This window comes from Miniopterus schreibersii, assembly GCF_964146895.1.
Source record: "Miniopterus schreibersii genome assembly, chromosome: 1".
NCBI lineage: Eukaryota > Metazoa > Chordata > Mammalia > Chiroptera > Miniopteridae > Miniopterus > Miniopterus schreibersii.
In genome coordinates, this window is record NC_138101.1 from 113538936 (window position 1) to 113557527 (window position 18592).

General features: G+C 38.7%; 1 protein-coding gene across 8 annotated transcripts in view; it reads left to right on the forward strand.

Moving 5' to 3' along the window:
• The window catches only part of NRP1 (neuropilin 1), a 152907-nt gene that overhangs the window by 79330 nt on the left and 54985 nt on the right, over window positions 1–18592 (forward strand). For all 8 annotated transcript variants that reach the window (XM_081160371.1, XM_081160375.1, XM_081160372.1 and 5 more), the window contains one exon: window positions 18146–18301. In XM_081160371.1, the coding sequence (XP_081016497.1) occupies window positions 18146–18301 (156 nt within the window). The remainder of the gene's footprint in view (window positions 1–18145; window positions 18302–18592) is intronic.

The window sequence follows — 18592 nt, forward strand, 5'->3', positions numbered from 1 at the left end:
TTCATTTCCTAGCCACACAAAGCTATCATTACAACATCTAATAGAGATCACATATGAATTAAGTAAAACCATGGAAACCTATAGTTATGCAGTGAAGTTTTGATGTTACAGCTTTTTCAGAAGTACAGGAAGGGTATGGGAACCGCCTAAGATACCAGATATGTAAGTACTCAATACATGAGCATTCTGAGGATGGATATCACACTTGCAAATAATTTAGCTCTAAAATAAAAAAGTTGAGAAGAGGCTTGAGTGAGATATTTGAAAGCATGATAAATATAGTGAAAAAAAATGATTTAAGCCTTGCTCCCCTTTGGGATAACTTCTAAGAGGAGGGACATTTACTAAGTTAATAAGAGGCCATTTGAGAAATAAATATAAAAGAGTGTTTCACATGGCAAAGTCCTAACAAAATGAAGCTCATTATTTAGCTGACTCAAGCTCTAAGCAGTGGACTTTTCAAAGGACTGGAAATTTTATGAGTAGTTATAATATTTGCAGTTATAAACACCAAGATAAGAATAATTATATTCCTAGCATTAGAGTATGTTATTTCCCCAAACACTTTCCAACTGACTTTAATGATATGTATTTGGCTTTTGTTTTGGAAGAAAGAAGTTTCAGATCTTGTCAGCAATGCTGGACTGACCCAGCATTAAATTTAAATTCAACCAACATTGAGCATCTGCTAAGAATTATGGGCTAGCATGCAGGGCTAGATGAATTTAAAGTTAAAGAAGACTCTGTCTCTCTTTCAAAGGAGTTATAATCTAAGAACTACAGACAGAACCACACATACACACACACATACACACACTCCAATTACCCGAAATGACTAAGGGGAAAAATATTAGGGTCACATTCTTATTGTGAATGTGTGTACAAATGCCTCAATATGGTCATCATAATAACCATGAGAAGTAACTAAATGGGCTAAGCATTGGTATTTTGTTGGAGAGCAGAGGAGACTAGGGCTTGGAATGACTAACTTGCTTTACATTTTCCAGGTCACTCTTTAACCTCAAAGTTTCGGAGGTAGTCCTGGGACCTGTGCTTTTTTGCCACCACACACTGCCTGGATCACCCCAATTTTTCCCTGTGGTCCTAGAGTTCATAGAGCATTTCCGTGCAGTCTGTATTAAGATGTATTGTTGACTTGACTTACTCCTTCACTGACTTGAGGGCAGGGATCTGGCAACCTTCCCTTTCCTTCACCCAAGTATCTAGCACTTTATTGTATTTTAAATGAATAATTGCCATTCACCAACTTCCCTTCACAGTGCAACAGATACTAGAAACAAAAATACCCACCATTGTAAGCTCATGTTTTAAACCCATTGGCCTCTCATTAAATGTTTAAGGAGCAAATGGTAGAATTTCAACAGCAGTGTGAATCCCTGAAGAAAACATCACCCAGTTTTTATGCCATTTCACTGAAATGTTTTATTTTAAATGTGGATATAAACATGGGATGGGACTGCAGAGTGTGACATTAGGCTCAAGAGAGAAGTCTTTGACTCCTGTAGATTGAGGTTTAGGTCTCATTCCCAGGAAAGTTTGATGGCAGAGGCAGTGAAAGCACGTTTCAGAGGAATTACCTCAGTAGTGCAGTGCAGAGTCATGAGTTTCAAGTTTAATTTCCAGTAAGATCCTGTTGTCTCCCGTCACTAACCAAGTACTTCCCGTACTAGACTTGTGGACCACACAAAGGCCCACACAAAGGATGATGTGTGTTGGGGGTGAGGGTGCAGAGGACACTTAGCCTTGCTCTCTAAGTGAATTTTACTAAGAGATATTAGATAGAAGGAAAGTATTCATCATTATCAGTTATTTTGAAATGTAGGCAGTTGAGTGGCTTTTTTCCTGTTCCTTCTGCCTTTAGCTCATCAACCTTGATTCCTTTTCCAGCAAAGTCTTATCTTATCCTACGAGGTCCTGTTTGAATGACTCAGGTGATCTTTCTCATAATGCCTTTTCTTTCCCTTCCACGAGTAATTGTTCCTTCTTCTGAATCCCAAAATGTCTCATCTATCAGCATGGTGGCACTCTTTACTTTGTCTTATATTTTCATTATTTCCACATAAGCGTACTTGCTTCCAGAGGCTGGCATACAATAAATGTGTGTTGAATTTAATGGATTAAATGTTTTTATCTAAACTCTTATCGTCTTCCAGTTTACTTTAATTTCACACTCTCAGTTTAAGCACCTACAATTTGAGAAGCAACATTTGGACTTTAAGGCACATCTACCTGAGAATGTATCCTGACTCAGTTTATTAGTTTACTGTTTATCCCAAAATGTTTCTAATAACAACAATAAATGCTTTATAGTACTGTCCTACTGAAATTATGTGCAGAGATAATACATTCTGCTATTAAGTTTAAAGTAGTTGTAATGCGGACCATCCTTTATCTATTCTTCTATTACTGGACTCTCTTTGTTTTAGCAGAGACAAAAGTCAGGAGCCAGAGATCTGTATGCACAATCTGTTGGCTTTTACAGGATGCCTGGAATCACATCCCTACAGTCAACTGGGACACTATGACTTGATGGGTCAACTTGCACATGCCTACATACCCCATGCAATTCCTAGCTGTTAGGTGCTTAACTAGGAGAACACTTTTTAAGTTTTCATAGGTATTGAACATAAATGAGTAATAGAACCAAGAGTTATGGCAAGACAGCCTCTGCAGCATGTGCCCTCCATGGAGGAGAAGCTCACTAAGTCTTTGCTGAGAAAATGCATCACGCAAGAGCACATGCTAAGACTTGCCTAAGAGACATTTGACGAAGAGATCTATTATATTTAAGGCTGTTACAAATTCTTTTAAAATTGTAGCATACTTATTTTCCTCTCCTAAGAATTTCCAATTAAGCAATATATATATTTTTTAATTTTTTAATTTTATTTTTGTTTAAAATATTACAGATGTCTCTTTTTCTCCCCAATTACCCATTTCACCCTGTCCCATCTCCCTCCCTAGTCCCTCTCCCTACCATTGTCCATGTCCTTGGGTTGTGCATATATGCATATAAATTCTTTGGTTACTCTCTCCCCCTCCACCCACTCACCCTCCTCCATCCCTCTGACATTCTTCAGTCTCATCTATGCTTCCATGTCATTGAATCTGTTCTGTTCATCAGTTTATTAAGTTCTTTAGATTCCACGTATAAGCGAGATCATGTAATGTTTGTCTTTTGCTGCCTGGCTTATTTCACTTAGCATAATTTTCTCCAGGTCCATCCATACTGTCCCAAAGGGTATGAGATAATTATTCTTTACAGCTGCGTAGTATTCCATGGTGTAAATGTCCCACAGCTTTTTTATCCACTCATCTACTGATGGGCTCTTGGGCTGTTTCCAGATCTTAGCTATTGTAAACTGTACTGCTATGAACATCGGGGTGCATATATTCTTTCTGATTAATGTTTTAGGATTCTTAGGATACATTCCTAGGAGTGGAATCACTGGGTCAAACGGCAGCTCCATTTTTAATTTTTTGAGGAACCTCCATACTGTTTTCCATACTGGTTGCACCAGTCTGCATTCCCACCAGCAGTGTACAAGGGTTCCCCTTTCTCCACACCATCGCCACCACAAGTGACTTGTTGATTTTTTGATGGAGCCATTTTCACAGGTGTGAAGTAATACCTCATTGTGGTTTTAATTTGCATCTCTCTGATGATTATCAACATTGAGCATTTTCTCATGTGTCTCTTGGCCATCTGTATGTCCTCTTTGGAGAAGAGTATATTCAAGTCCTTTGCCCATTTCTTAATTGGGTTGTTTGTCTCCCTCTTGCTGAGTAATATGAGTTTTTTGTACACTTTGGAAATTAGCCCCTTATCAGATACATCCTTGGAAAATATGTTTTTTCAGACCGTGGGGTTCCTTTGTATTTTGAGGCTGTTTTCTTTTGCTGTGCAGAAGCTTTTTAGTTTGATGTAGTCCCATATGTTTATTTTTTCTTTTGTTTCTCTTGCCCTAGGAGATGTACCAGTGAAAAGTCCGCTATGTGGGATGTCTGTGAATTTACTGCCTATGTTTTCTTCCAGGATTTATGGCTTCCTCACTTACATTTAAGTCTTTTATCCATTTTGAGTTTATTTTTGTGTATGGTGAAAGTTGGTGGTCTAGTTTCATTGTTTTGCATGTATCTGTCCAATTTTCCCAGCACCACTTATTGAAGAGACTGTCTTTACTCCACTGGATACTCTTGCCTCCTTTGTCAAATATTAAATGACCATAATGGCGTGGGTCTATTTCTGGGGTCTCTGTTCTGTTCCATTGATCTATATGCCTGTTGTACCAATACCAGGCCATCTTACTTACAATGGCCTTGTAATACAGTTTGAAATCCGGTAATGTGATCCCTCCCACTCTGATATTTTTTCTCAAGATGGCTGCAGCTATTCGGGGTCTTTTTTGGGTCCATATAAATTTTTGAAATGTTTGTTCTAGGTCTGTGAAATATGCTGTTGGTATTTTAATAGGAATTGCATTGAATTTATAGATTGCTTTGGGTAGCATGGACATTTTAATGATATTAATTCTTCCAATCCATGAGCATGGTACATTCTTCCACTTGTTTAAATCTTCCTCTATTTTTTTTTTTTCAGTGTCACATAGTTTTCTGAGTACAGGTCTTTTACATACTTGGTTAAGTTTATTCCTAGATATCCTATTTTTTTAGTTGCAATGGTAAATGGTATTGTTTTTGTAGTTTCTCTCTCTGAAAGTTCATTGTTGGTGTATAAGAATGCCATTGATTTCCAGATGTTGATTTTGTATCCAGCTACCTTGCCAAATTCGTTTATCAAATCTAGTAGTACTTTAATGGAGTCTTTAGAGTTTTCTATGTACAATATCATGTCATCTGCAAATAATGACAGTTTTACTTCCTCCTTTCCAATTTGGATACCTTTTATGTTTTCCTCCTGTCTAATGGCTATGGTGAGGACTTCCAGTACTATGCTGAATAACAGTGGTGAAAGTGGACATCCCTGTCTTGTTCCAGTTTTTAATGGAAATGGTTTTAGTTTTTGCCCATTGAGTATGATGTTGTCGGTAGGTCTGTCATATATGGCCTTTATTATGTTGAGGTATGATCCCTCTATTCCTACTTTGCTGAGAGTTTTTATCAGAAATGGGTGTTGGATTTTGTCGAATGCTTTTCTGCATTTATTGATATGATCATATGATTTTTGCCCTTCATTTTGTTTATGTGATGTGTCACATTTATTGATTTGCGGATGTTGTCCCAGCCTTGCATCCCTGGAATAATTCCCACTGATGTATGATCTTTTTAATATATTGCTGGATCTGGTTTGCTAGTATTTTAGTGAGGATTTTAGCATCTATGTTTATCAGAGATATTGGCCTGTAATTTTCTTTTTTTGTAGTATATTTATCTGGTTTTGGGATTAGGGTGATGCTGGCCTCATAAAAAGAATTTGGGAGTTTTCCCTCCTCTTGAATTTTCTGGAATAATTTGAATAGAATAGTTGTTAATTCTTCTTTGAATGTTTCGTAAAACTCGCCTGTAAATCCATCTGGTCCAGGACTTTTGTTTGCTGGGAGTTTTTTGATTACTACTTCAATTTCATTAGTTGTTATCGGCCTATTCTGGTTTTCTGCCTATACTTGATTCAGCTTTGGAAGATTGTATGCTTCTAGGAATTTGTCCATTTCCCCCATGTTATCCAATTTGTTGGCATATAGTTGCTCATAATATTTTCTTACAATCCTTTGTGTTTCTGTTGGGCCAGTTGTTATATCGCCTTTTTCCTTTCTGATTTTATTTATTTGGGTCCTCTCTCTTTGTTTCTTAGAGAGTCTGGCTAAAGGTGCATCAATCTTATTTACCTTTTCAAAGAACCAGCTCTTGGTTTCATTGATTTTTTTGTATTGTTTTTTTAGTCTCTATGTCATTAATCTCTGCTCTGATTTTTATTATTTCCTTTCTTCTACTTCCTTGGGGCTTTTCTTGTTGTTCTCATTCTAGTTCTTTTAGTTGTTGTGTTAGTTGGTTCATTGGATCTTTTTCTTGTTTCTTGAGATAGCCCTGTAATGCTATAAATTTTCCTCACAGGACTGCTTTTGCTGTGTCCCATTGGTTTTGGGTTGTTGTCCGTTCATTTTCATTACTTTCCATGAAGTGTTTGATTTCTTCCTTGATCTCCTTGGTAACCCATTCATTGTTTAATAACTTGCTATTTAGCTTCCATGTGTTTGAATATTTTTGAGGTTTTTTTTTATAGTGGTTGATTTCTAGTTTCATGGCATTGTGATCTGAGATGCTTGATATGATTTCAATCTTCTTATATTTGTAGAGACTTGCCTTGTGCCCTAACATGTGGTCTATTTTTGAGAATGTTCCATGTGCACTTGAGAAGAATGTGTATTCTGCTGCTTTGGGGTGAAATGTTCTATAAATGTCAATTAAATCCATTAGGTCTAGTGAGTCATTTAAAAGGTTTGTGTTTTCCCTGTTGATTTTTTGTCTTGATAATCTGTCCAAAGCTGACAGTGGGGTGTTAAAGTCCCCCACTATGACTGTGTTGCTATCAATCTCCCCCTTCAAGTCCCCCAAGAACTTTTTTATATATTTAGGTGCTCCTATATTGGGTGCATAAATGTTTATAAGGGTTATTTCCTCCTGTTGGATTGATCCTTTTAGTATTATGTAGTGACCATCTTTGTCTCTTGTTATGGTCTTTATTTTGAAGTTTGTTTTGTCAGAAATAAGAATTGCTACTCCATCTTTCTTTTCGTTTCCATTTGCATGGAATATTTTACTCCATCCCTTCACTTTTAGCCTGTGTGAGTCTTTTGCTCTCAGGTGGGTCTCTTGTAGACAGCATATATTTGGGTCCTGTTTTCTTATCCATTCAGCTACCCTATGTCTTTTGATTGGACAATTTATTACATTTACATTTAAAGTTACTATTGATATAAATTTATTGAATACCATTTTTCGCCTTTATGCTGATTTACCTTTCTCTCACTGTTCCTTCTTTTTCTTAAAGCAGTCCTTTTAGCATTTCTTGCAATGCTGGTTTGGTAGTATTGAACTCCTTTAGCGTTGTTTTGGGTTTTTTTTGTCAGGGAAGCTCTTTATTTCACCTTCAATTTTAAATGATAGTCTTACTGGATGAAGTAATCTTGGTTGCATGTTCTTGCTTTTTATTACTTGGAGAACTTCATGACACTCCCTTCTGGCCTGAAGAGTTTCTGTTAAGAAATCAGCTGTCAGCCTTATGGGGGTTCCCTTGTAGGTCACTGCTTGTCTCTCCCTTGCAGCCCTTAATATTTTCTCTTTATCCTTGACATTTGCCATTTTAATTACGAAGTGTCTTGGAGTGGGTCTCTTTGGGTCCCTCTTGTTTGGAACCCTTTGTGCTTCCTGAACTTGTATGGCTTTCTCCTTCACCAGCCTAGGGAAGTTTTCTCTCGTTATTTTCTCTACCAAGTTCTCTATCCGTTGCTCTCTTTCCTCCCCCTCTGGCACTCCTATAATGCAAATGTTGTTTTGCTTCATGTTGTCCCGAAGCTCCCTTAGACTGCCCTCATGCTTTTTAAGTGTTTTTTGTTTTTGCTGCTCTGATTGATTTTTTTTCTACCTTGTCTTCTAAGTCACTTATTCTTTCCTCTGCTTCATTGAGCCTGCTTTTAATTCCTTCCATTGCATTCTTGATATCAGATACAGCATTCTTTATCTCTGTCTGAGTTGTATTTATGGTATGTATCTCTTTTTTCATGTTTTCACTAAGGTCCTTGATCTTATCATCTAGTGTCGTCTTAAGTTCCTTGAACATCTTCATCATCCATACTCTGACTCTGTTTCTGATAACTGGCTTAACTCCATCTCATCAAAGTCTTTTTCTGGCAATTTTTCCTTTTCTTTAATTTGGGGGCTGTTTCTTTGTCTCCCCATTTTGGTAGGTCTTAGTGTTTGTATCTATATATTAGATATATTTGCTGTCTCCCAGTTTTGTGGCATGGGATTTTGTCTTGTGGGTCCAGTGGAGCCCAGAGGTGTGTTTTCCTTATACTTCTGAGCTCTTTGCTCTAGGTGTGTCCCTCTTGTGGGTGTCCCTTTTGTGGTTTCTCTATGTTCTCCTGCTGTGGTTGGGTCTAGATTGTTGTTGATCACTCCTTGGGAGGACCCTCCTCTCAGGTTGGCTAACTGTGTCTCAGCCCCAACCTTGCCGTGTAAGCTATTGTACGGGTGCTGGCAAGGCAGGACAATACCCAACTAAACTTCCAGGAAACAAGAGGTATCTTACAAAATATCTTTACAGTCACAATGAAAACAACCCATGTGAAAATAGAACTGGGAGAGTGAAGGGAGAACACACACACACCAAAGAAAAGCTTAAAAAAAAGAGAGCAAGAAAAGTAACGCTTAAAGAGAGAGATGTATATTGTTGTTAATAATGGTGAAAATTTACAGAATAATAAAAAACTAAAATGTAAAAAATAGAGAAGCTACTGGGAGATAAAAGAAGCAGAGAAAAAATTCTGAAAGAAGGGCCAGCAAAAAATTAAGGGAGAGAATAGGAATAGGATAATAGTTGAAAATGAGAACATAAAAATACAATAAAGAGAATAAGAGAAACTAACAATCAAACAAAAAGACAGGAAGACAGAAGGGAGGATAACAAAAGAACGAAAGAAAAGTAGAAAAAGAAAAAAAAGTTATTCCAATGGGTCGAGATGAGAGAGGGAGATATAGCCCAGGCAGGGAGGGAGTCTGCTAACAGATTTTGTGGAAACTATAGAGTTAAGCAGTAAACTTGGTTATAATGATAAAGTCCCAGTTTTTAAGCAGGGAATATCAAGACAGTCTTTATAGGAGAAGCAAGGATAAAACAAAACAAAGCAAATAACCAAAACAAAACTAAACACAAGCTAAGCAAGACAAAATTCTTTTATAAAAAAGAGAAAGAAATTTAGTTAAAAATCTTAAAAAAAAAATTTTTTTTAATTATTATAAAATTTAAAAAAGAAAAAACAAATTTTCTCTCCTTTCTCTTCTTCCTAAGGAAAAAAGAGAAAAAACCAAACACACAAAAAACAAACCAAAACAAACAAATAAACAAAAACAAAACAGAAGAAAAAAAGACAGTCAATCAGGTGAGTGTCTTCTGGGCAGCTTATGTTGTCTGAGGCTCACTGTTTTGTGTGCTGATTTCTGTTCTCCTGGGAGGTGCTTGTGTATCACCCAATGTGAGGAGCCGTCTAGGTTTGGCTCTGGTGCCCTTAAGTAGATGGTTGGTCTGAGGCTCTCCTTAGACCACCTCCTCTAGTCAGCTATTTTGCCACTTTGTAGTTGCCTGGTCTTGCTCCAGAGTCTTCTGTAGTCTTTAGGGTACAGGATGGCTAGTGTAGCTCAGGGTATCACTCCCCTTACTCAACTCTGGTTTGCTGGCACCTCAGACCGTCTACTGTGCAGACACCAGTCCCAGCCTCCGCTGGTCTGTCCGAGCAGTGCAGGCTGGGAAGGTGGGAGCCATTTCCGTGATCAAACTCACAAATGCACAAAGCAACACACAGGCAGAAAGTCCGCCCTGCAAGGTTCCACTGCCAAGGCACCAGGCAGGAGGGGACCCAAAATCAGCTCCATGCAGCTCCCTCACCGCTGGTCTCAGCGAAGCTGGGGCGGCTTCACGCGCCACCACGGCGCCCCTTAGGGCTGGTCATAGATCCCAGCCTCTGGGCACCAGGAGCTCAGGGGTAGAGGGCTCCTCCCTTCCCCCACACCACGCAGATTCAGCGCTTTCTGGGGCTCAACACAATGCCTTATAGAGAGGCAGAGGGTCCCCATGTGTGGCTGCTCAGCGCAGTCCTTTGGTCCCTTACCACTCAGGTCCCACACACTTTGGGACAGTCTTTCCTATGGTTGGCACCCGGAGCATTAGATGCTGTTCACAGCCGCCACTAGAAGTTTTGTTTTGCTAGGAAGGCGCTATCCACCATTAGAGGCTTTGTTTCCTAGGAAGGCTCCGACCCCTCCTCACAGACTCACTGCTTCTCTGGGTCCCTCTGCCCTGTGTGCGGGGCGCTCCTTCCCCTCTCGTCGCTCTGGGTGTGGGATCCCTGCTTTTGGAGATTGGTCCGCACTCCCGAGGGGAGGGAGCTTTGCGGCCCAAGCCTCTGGGCTCGGAGCCCAGCACAGGCTTCGGGGGGGGACTCCCCCTTCCTGCGCCCCCCTCTCTTACCGGACTCCGTGATGTTTCTTCAGTGCTCCCCACTCACACTCCGTCCACTCAGGTGTGTTTCTCTGGTTTTTCCAAGCTGGCTACGTAGGATTTTAGGAGTAAATCGAGTCCGTGGCTGCGAGCGGGGGCGCTGCTGCTTCTCACAGGGCCGCCATCTTCCCCTCTCTCCAGGGAATATTTACTACAGACTTTTTAAGTTAAATTCTTAACCAAGTTTCAAGAGATTACTTTTGATCTTTTCTGAGTACTTGTTCTCTTTCCAAGTCAAAATATTAGACTCAGCTTTTAAATTTAATGCAACTTAAAAATAAGAATTCCAAAAAAATATCAATTAAAAGTATTAAGTCCCTGAGTCTTTTACTGCCCAGCAGTAGCTCCTGAGGATTCTAGTTGGAAGAGCGGGCCATTTAAATGTTACCTTCTTGACCAAGCTATTAAAGGTTTCTGGGGCACCCATATGCACATTAATATGGCATTGAAGCAAAAGACTTCATTTTAAAGAAGAAATGAGTTCACAGTTTGGTGTATGTCTTAAAAAGGTAAAACAGTCTCTTCTAAAGCACAGGGATTAAATCAGCCTTTCCCTTTAACTCTACATAGCAGTTTTAAATTGCCTTAGATACTGATTACCTGTATCCCAGAGTCTGTAGTAATCCCAATAAAATTTCCTTTTCTCCCCTTTTGTCATCAGAATATAGTGTGTCCCAATGTCCAGATTTTACAAGTTTCTTGTAGGAATTGAAATGGAATTTTTTTCTAATTTTTCTGACACAATTATATCTGATCTAGAAAATATGGGAGGAAAAAACCCTTGGGTTTTGCATAGAATATGTGAAGACAGTCTGCTCATATTTGTCTTAAATATGTTTCATCAATTAATCTGAGCATTTTCAGGGAGTGTCACAGCCCCATGCACTGTTCTCAAGCCTGATGCTGTGCCTGTCACACCTAGCAAATGGAGACCAGAGGTAGTGTCTCCACCTTAGAGCAATGTTCTTCTTCACATTCAATCTTTATGGTTTCCATATTGGAGCGATTTGAGTAGCTTGGATTCTGGAAATATCTCTAGTTGAAATGCTCTAGTATTAACCTGCTACATAGGAGTCCCTTTTGTTTCTTTCTGACAAAGCCTCTTGCCAATTTTAACAACTACAGCAGATTTTCCTATTCAAACAGAACCAGATGGAACTCCAGTTCAAAGAACATATCAGAATTAAATATTTCTTTTTTAATTAGTTGCTTCTGATTTATGCAAAAAAGATTAACATGAGAGTTAGAGAATGTGCCATGCATCCAGACACAGGGAAGCCCACACAAACATTATCTCTATTTATCAGTCAAAAAGACAAAAGTCAGCCCTCATTGGGGACTTCATTTTTCTTGACCTTTTCTTTGTGCTTCTTCTGCTGTAAGTACAGTGGCAGTCAGGGAAGCCAGCCTTTCCATTGCATTTGTTACAGCCTTATCTAATGTTATTCTAGCTGGTTGGCTCATGTCTTCTGATAGGAAAATTCATCTGTTCACTTGCTTGGGTTTATTTTACTATCAGCATAGGTTTCATTGAAACCAGGAGTTTGTTTCCATCCAGGAAAATACTTTCCTTTAATTTAACTATGGGAAAAATGTATTAAATCAGGTAATTAAGACTAGAAAAGAAAATTGGTGAGGATCTTTCTGCATTGCACTTTTCTTATACTTGAATATTTTAATTATTTTTCAGCATTGTAAATCTTTCCTCACTATCTTTTGCTAAAAATGCTTCATCACTACTGTCTTGTTTTCTACAGCAGAACTGAATCATTTGCAGTTTGCTTTCCTGTAGCCAGTGTAAATTTTAAATAAATAGTCAAAGTAATCATAAATGGTTTCACAGTCTCTATAATTATGCAAATTATTTAATTTCCAAAAAGAATAATTCTAAGATTTAATTATTTATTACTAAGAAATCCTAAATTATTTTTCTATAATTATGGTTTTTACAATATGAATTGGGGAACAGCATGGGTTAAAGGCTCATGCATGGGCCACAAATCTGATCTGGGGTAAGCTCTGGTAAGTTATGTGACTATGAGCGAGATACACTCATCACTTTCTTCCTCAGTCGCTTATCCATAAAACCTTCCTTGTATGATTGTTGTGAGAATTAAAACAGATAGTGTATGTAAATGTAGCCCTTAATAAAATGCCTGACACAGAAGTGTTGCTCAATGAATTTTCTATTAATAAGAGTAGATTTAGCCATCAGTATTTTTCTATGTAATACAGTAATTGTGAAAAAATACATTAAATGATAATTATGTCACTGAATATAAATTGGGTATATTTTGATTGATAACTATAAAATGTTCAAGATAAAAGCTCATATAAAATAATATTGAACGTAAACTATAAATAAAAAATAAAATTGAGAAAAAATAGTTCAAGATCTAAGTTAAGTAAATAATGATCGGGTGCTGTGAATTAAGCCCACAGATCCTAGAACAACATTGGTGTTTAAATGCTCAGGCCCTACACGTGTGTTATCTAAGGAAATGAGACAATTGTTCAAAAATATTTTCTTTAGCTTGTAGAGTCTAGCAATGAATTAAACAGCTCTTTGAATCATCAGAGTTACTCTAAAAAAAAAATCTGACACACACACCCCCCTTCCAAAAAGTGTTTTTCCTGTTTTTAATCAGACTTCAATTCTCTGTTCTTTATTTTTTCAGGCTTTTGCATTGACCTGCCTTGGGAATGTTAATAGCTTGGTAAACGCTCCCTTGCCAGTCTAGCTCAATGGGCAGTATTTTATTGAGCAAGACAGATTTTCATTTTAGAAATGAGGTTTTCTACATTATGACATTACCAATAGCTGGTAATGTATTTTTATAGGAAGCAATGATATTCATTTCATGGCTCAGAGGCTGCATACTGGTGTTTAACCAACAGTTTTCAAAGGTTTGCTACGTGATTTACTACACAATGCTGAAAGGAGTTCATTGTCCTCAAGTGGTTCCCAGTAAAATGTGTGCCTCTGCTGGCTTCTCTTTATCTGCAGAATGTGTTTCCTGTCATTACTAAGACAATACCATGACCATAAAGCACATGTGTATTTTACTTGTAGACATCTTACAACAAAGAGTGAATCAGAAGCATGGTTAGAACTCACACCTTAGGGCGCCTCACCCCAAGAAGCTCCTGGGACAGGATCTCCTGCCTCCAGAAGTGGATGAGGACAGCTGTTTTATTAGTGCACTTTCCCAAGTAAAAGTTGGGCCTTTCTCTTATGTATCTGTAGTCTAGCAATGTCTTCTCTTTGTGTCTGGAGCATAGTGAAAGTAAGATGTGGGTAGACATTCTACCAGCAATATTGGAGTTTTATATTTATACTGGAAACAGAATGTCATATTGGGTCACTTCTGCTGATGGTTCTACATAAGCTAACTCAAAGCATGGCCACCAGAACTGAAAAGGATTTTGTTTGAACTTCTGTAAAATAATTTACATACCATCAGATAAGTACCAGATGTTTATGTTCGTCACACATTCAACAATTTCATGGACTACATTTGATGTTCAGCTCTGTGCATACCCCCTCCCATTGTCACATCCCCTTACCATCATCCTTAATGGTAAACAGAAGTACAGTAAACTCAGATATGAAATCACATCCATCTTCTAATTAAAAATAAAGCAGCTGTGAAATAATGATATTCTTTCAAAATAAGAAAATAGTGATTGGACCATAGCTTATTGGATTTAAGGAAAGCAGTTTATTTAATTATGATTATTGTGTGTCTGAATTTTTATGGAAAGAAAGGAAGTATTGTTAGGACAATGAACCCTCAACCCAGAGGGGTAGAATTACTTAGAACTGCTCTGGGATGTATCTTTGTCTTTCCAACTGCCTTTCTTGAGTCATCATTTTTGTCTATTAAAATATAAGGTTGTTGAGAGCTCATCATAATTCAGAAAGCTAAACCACCAAGAAGATGGTCATGGCTGATCTTGAATGGTTTTCCTGACAACTGATTATTTTGGCTTTAAAATAACTACAGTGCAATAATCTTCAGAGATCAATACATTTCTTGACAAATATCTATAGAGGTGAGGGAAATCGGTGTTGTAGTCAGGGGCACTCGCACCAGGTGTTAGTTAGACTGGTGGGGTCACAGTAGACCTGGGTTCAGCAACCTTGGTATTTGGGTTCTGGCTAGGAAAGAATTCAGAGCCAAGAATCCAACTATAACAGAACATTTATTTATAAAATCAGAGGTGGAAGAAGTAATTCCTAGGAGAAATGGGCTTAGGAAACAAGTTATAAAGCAAAGGAAGGGCGCTTGGAGCTTGGTAGTGAGGAAGGTAAAAGTAACACACCTGGGGGAATGGAGGAGGGAAGGCAATGTGCAGGGAAAGGAAAGGTGAGGACATGCTCCCAGGAGGGAGGGCATACTTGGGTCCTCAGCCCTCAGGGTTTTAAGGCTGGATATTTTAGGGGAGGTCCCATGGGAAGATTTTAATAGAATATTCAGCAGTTTTCCAAGTGTGTCCTTTCAAGATTGTGGGCTCCACTGATTGATTGATCTGTGCCAGGGCAGGGGGTCATTATTCAGTGCAGCTGGTCCTGAGGTGAACTGTGGTCACTGGTGTGATTTTGTTGCTTTTTTAGGCCTAGAGCTGAAATACAACTGAGGCTTAGATTAGTTATCTCTAGGGAGGAAAGGTCAGGGGATCCAAACTGTATGACCATCAATATGCTAGGGGAGGCAAGGTCACCTTGGGGGTGAGGTCCCACCCTACAGTTGCCCTTTGCTAGGCGCCTTGGACTATCTGTACCGGGCCCATACTCTACTCTGCTCGCTTCTCTTTAACTGCCTATCACATACTAGGTTTAGTGTCTGTCATTTAATTCATTCATTTCCTTCTTCTTGCCTCTGCACTTCCTGCTCCTCCTTCTCCCTGGAACACTCTTTCCCTTTGTGACCACTTGCAAAATTCTACTGGGTGTGTATCCTTCATATAATAGACATCAAAGTCAGCCATGAAATGTCTCTAGTCCCCCTAACTCCAGTTCTCTGGCAAAGGGCTTATTCCTTCCTCTGTGCTGCATCACACTTTCAGCAAATTGGCCTGTTCTATAATCATGTGTTTGTGCTTTCCACACTCTTACTGCTCTCGATATCCTCACCACTTAATTCAGAACTTAGCAGATGAGCAGTATTGTGTCCACTGAATGAATGTCAATCAAGTTGAATTATAGCATTCACGGGTAGCATGCTGATTATGCCACAACTCTACCACAGAATACCATAAAGCCACTGAAAATGATGATGTAGAAAAATATCTTGGCTTGGAAATATCCTCATAGAACTAAACAAAAGGAAGCTTATTAAACATAGAGGTAATATGACCACATTTTTATAATAACAAAACATGCACACAATATTCTCATACATTTAGCATAAGAAAAAAACTCTGGAAGGCCATTATCAGTGAATATTTCCTAATGGTGGTCTAATGTCGATTTTATTTTCTTCTCTAACATTTTCTGCATTTTATAAATTTTCAATAGGCATCTATTACTTTTCAATATAGAAATACAGATACTCTCTAAAAAAAATTATAAAAATCTGAATGGAGATAGAGCAAAAACACAACAGGATGGATTCTGTGGTTGAGACAGGAGATAAGCACTTAATATTCTAAGGTGACAAGTGGCTTACTCTGCCTACCAGACCAGAAAGAAAAAAATGTCACTCATAGTCAAAAAAGAGGAGATGGTTAAGTCAAGAGAACTTTACACATCAAGGCATGCAGGCAGAAAAGGCTTCTCTTATGTTTGGAATAACAAATATTTTAATGGGCCTGGGAGATAAATGCAGCGGATGAGACTAAAAAGATAGATCAAGGACAATGTCCTTATTAGCTGAGTGGGCTTCACCCATGAAAAATGAGTACCCACATTTCTCAGAAGGCGGGAAGTCCTTCTGAGACTCCTGACACAGAGGCCAGCAGTGAGAGCAGTGGTACTTCTGAGACAGAAGGCTATGTATCTCCTTCCAAACATCAGGCACAGGAGGGTCTCTGTCAGGGCATTCCCCATAGATATGGAGGGAGAAAGTAGTTAAAAGAACTTCTCCAGCATTGCAGTGAGTGTTCTCATAATACTAGGGAGGCTATTTTGTTAGAGTTCTGGGTACCTTCCAATTTTAATTGCAATGATTCCCAACTCTAATTATTTTGTGAGGTTGTCATCCATCCATACTAAACCCAGTGGCAGTAATGTTAGGAAGAAAAATTAAATGAAATGTCAAGTATCCCAGTGTGGTAAATAAGAGAATCTGCAATTCTATAGCACAGCAGGAAACTTTATGCAATTACGTGGGGGAGGCTGCTAATGCATTTCATTGTCATTGAAAAAAGAGAACAGCCTGGCCGGGCGTGGCTCAGCGGTTGAGCGTCGACCTGGGATCCAGGCGATTAGGGTTCGATTCCCAGTCAGGGCACATGCCCGGGTTGTGGGCTCGATCAATGACTCTCTCATCATTGATGTTTCTATCTCTCTCTCCCTCTCCTTTCCTCCCTCTGAAATCAATAAAGATATATTTTAAAAAAAAGAAAACATATTTTCTTTTTTATGAGAGATTCATGCATAAGCCTTCGAGGCCTTTCTGTCTGAGACCTTGGGTGCTTCCTGTGTTCGGTACCTAAATTCCAATCTCCTTCCTTCCTGTAAGTCAGCTGCTACTAGTGCATAGGATTCTTCTAGTTACCCACCAGTTAAATTTAGTTACCTAGTAACTAAATTTTATCCTAAAAACAAAATTTGAAAAGCAGGAATAGGACAGCCAGGGAAGAAAGTTCTAGGGTTATTTCAAATCTGCCTATGTATTTATTCTTGGAAATTTAATCATTTCCAAACTGAAGAGCCATTTGTAAGTTTCACAGGAAGAGTTTGTTTAAATAGCTCTACTTCATTCTCCCTTGGTCATCAAGATTTGAAGGACCCTTTAGCTTGAAAGTGGATGTGGCATTGGCCATGACTCAGTTAATAATGAGTAAAACACTAAGTGTTCTGAGAGCATTTGAAAACAGTTGAAACTGTTTAGTAGAGCCATGCCCAGAGTACCCATTAACTTTCAGATTGCAACATTAGGAAATCAGAGAGTTTTGCAGAAATTTAAAAATCACCTGATTATTTGTCTGGAATTGAGTTGATGTAGGGTTGCCAGATTACATATAAAACACCCAGTTAAATTTGTATTTCAAGTATGCCATGACTCAGTTGTAGTATGTACCAAATATTGCATGGGACATACTTATACTAAAAGTATTTGTTGTTTATCTGAAATTCAAATCTATGAAACAAAAATCCTTCGTTTGTATTCCTCTCTCTATACCATTCCAGATTACAAATCTAAGGCTCATTTCCCAAATCACAACACTCACAGTGTTTTCGAAGTCAGTATTGTTTTGGTCTGCATTCTATTTGGAAGGAGGTAGGATGCTAAACAGTGATGGGAAATAGGACCATGTTAGACTTGAGTTCTAGTCCAGCCCTCTCCAGTATCCAGTATGTGAGTTTACCTTGATTTTCTATTTGATGTGGTATTTGGAAAGGATTTTTAATCTCAGAAAATACAGCAACATGATATCGAACCTAGTTTTCTCTTTTGCACCAGGAATTAAACAATCATGGTTGCAGCAATGAGAAAGGTCTTTTCCTGGCAATTGCCAACCTAGGACAATTGCTGTCTTCTCATATCTGTGTTTTTTGTTAGAGGAATGGAATGGGAATTTAGGGGTTGATGATGCCAGATGGAATTAGGGTCTATTGATCCCAGGTGGGTACAAACTACACTATGGAGCCCACAGGGGAATATGTTCCAGGTGATGGCAGTGCAGGGTTGGGCAGATGACCACGTGTGTATTGTCTTGCAGGTGGACTTGGGCCTTCTGCGCTTTGTCACTGCTGTTGGGACACAGGGAGCCATTTCAAAGGAAACCAAGAAGAAATACTACGTCAACACTTACAGAGTAGACATTAGCTCCAATGGGGAAGACTGGATCACCATAAAAGAAGGAAACAAGCCTGTTGTAAGTTTGGCTGCCACCCCTTCAACCAATTTAGTCTTTGAAATGAATGATCAATTTTACTTGTTTGTTTGGGAGATTTCTGTCTGGCCTGGTTCATTTTTGAATTGATTTAAAATGAAAAGTGCAATTAGAGGTTTAAAGCTGACCAAGGGGTCTCATGTTCCCAGATCAGAAGCTAAAAGCATATTATACGGATGTGTCCAAGAAAAGTCAATACCAGCCAAATTAAGTGTCAGACTTAAGAATCACTTTATATACCCCACGGGGATAAGCACTATCATAGGATGAACA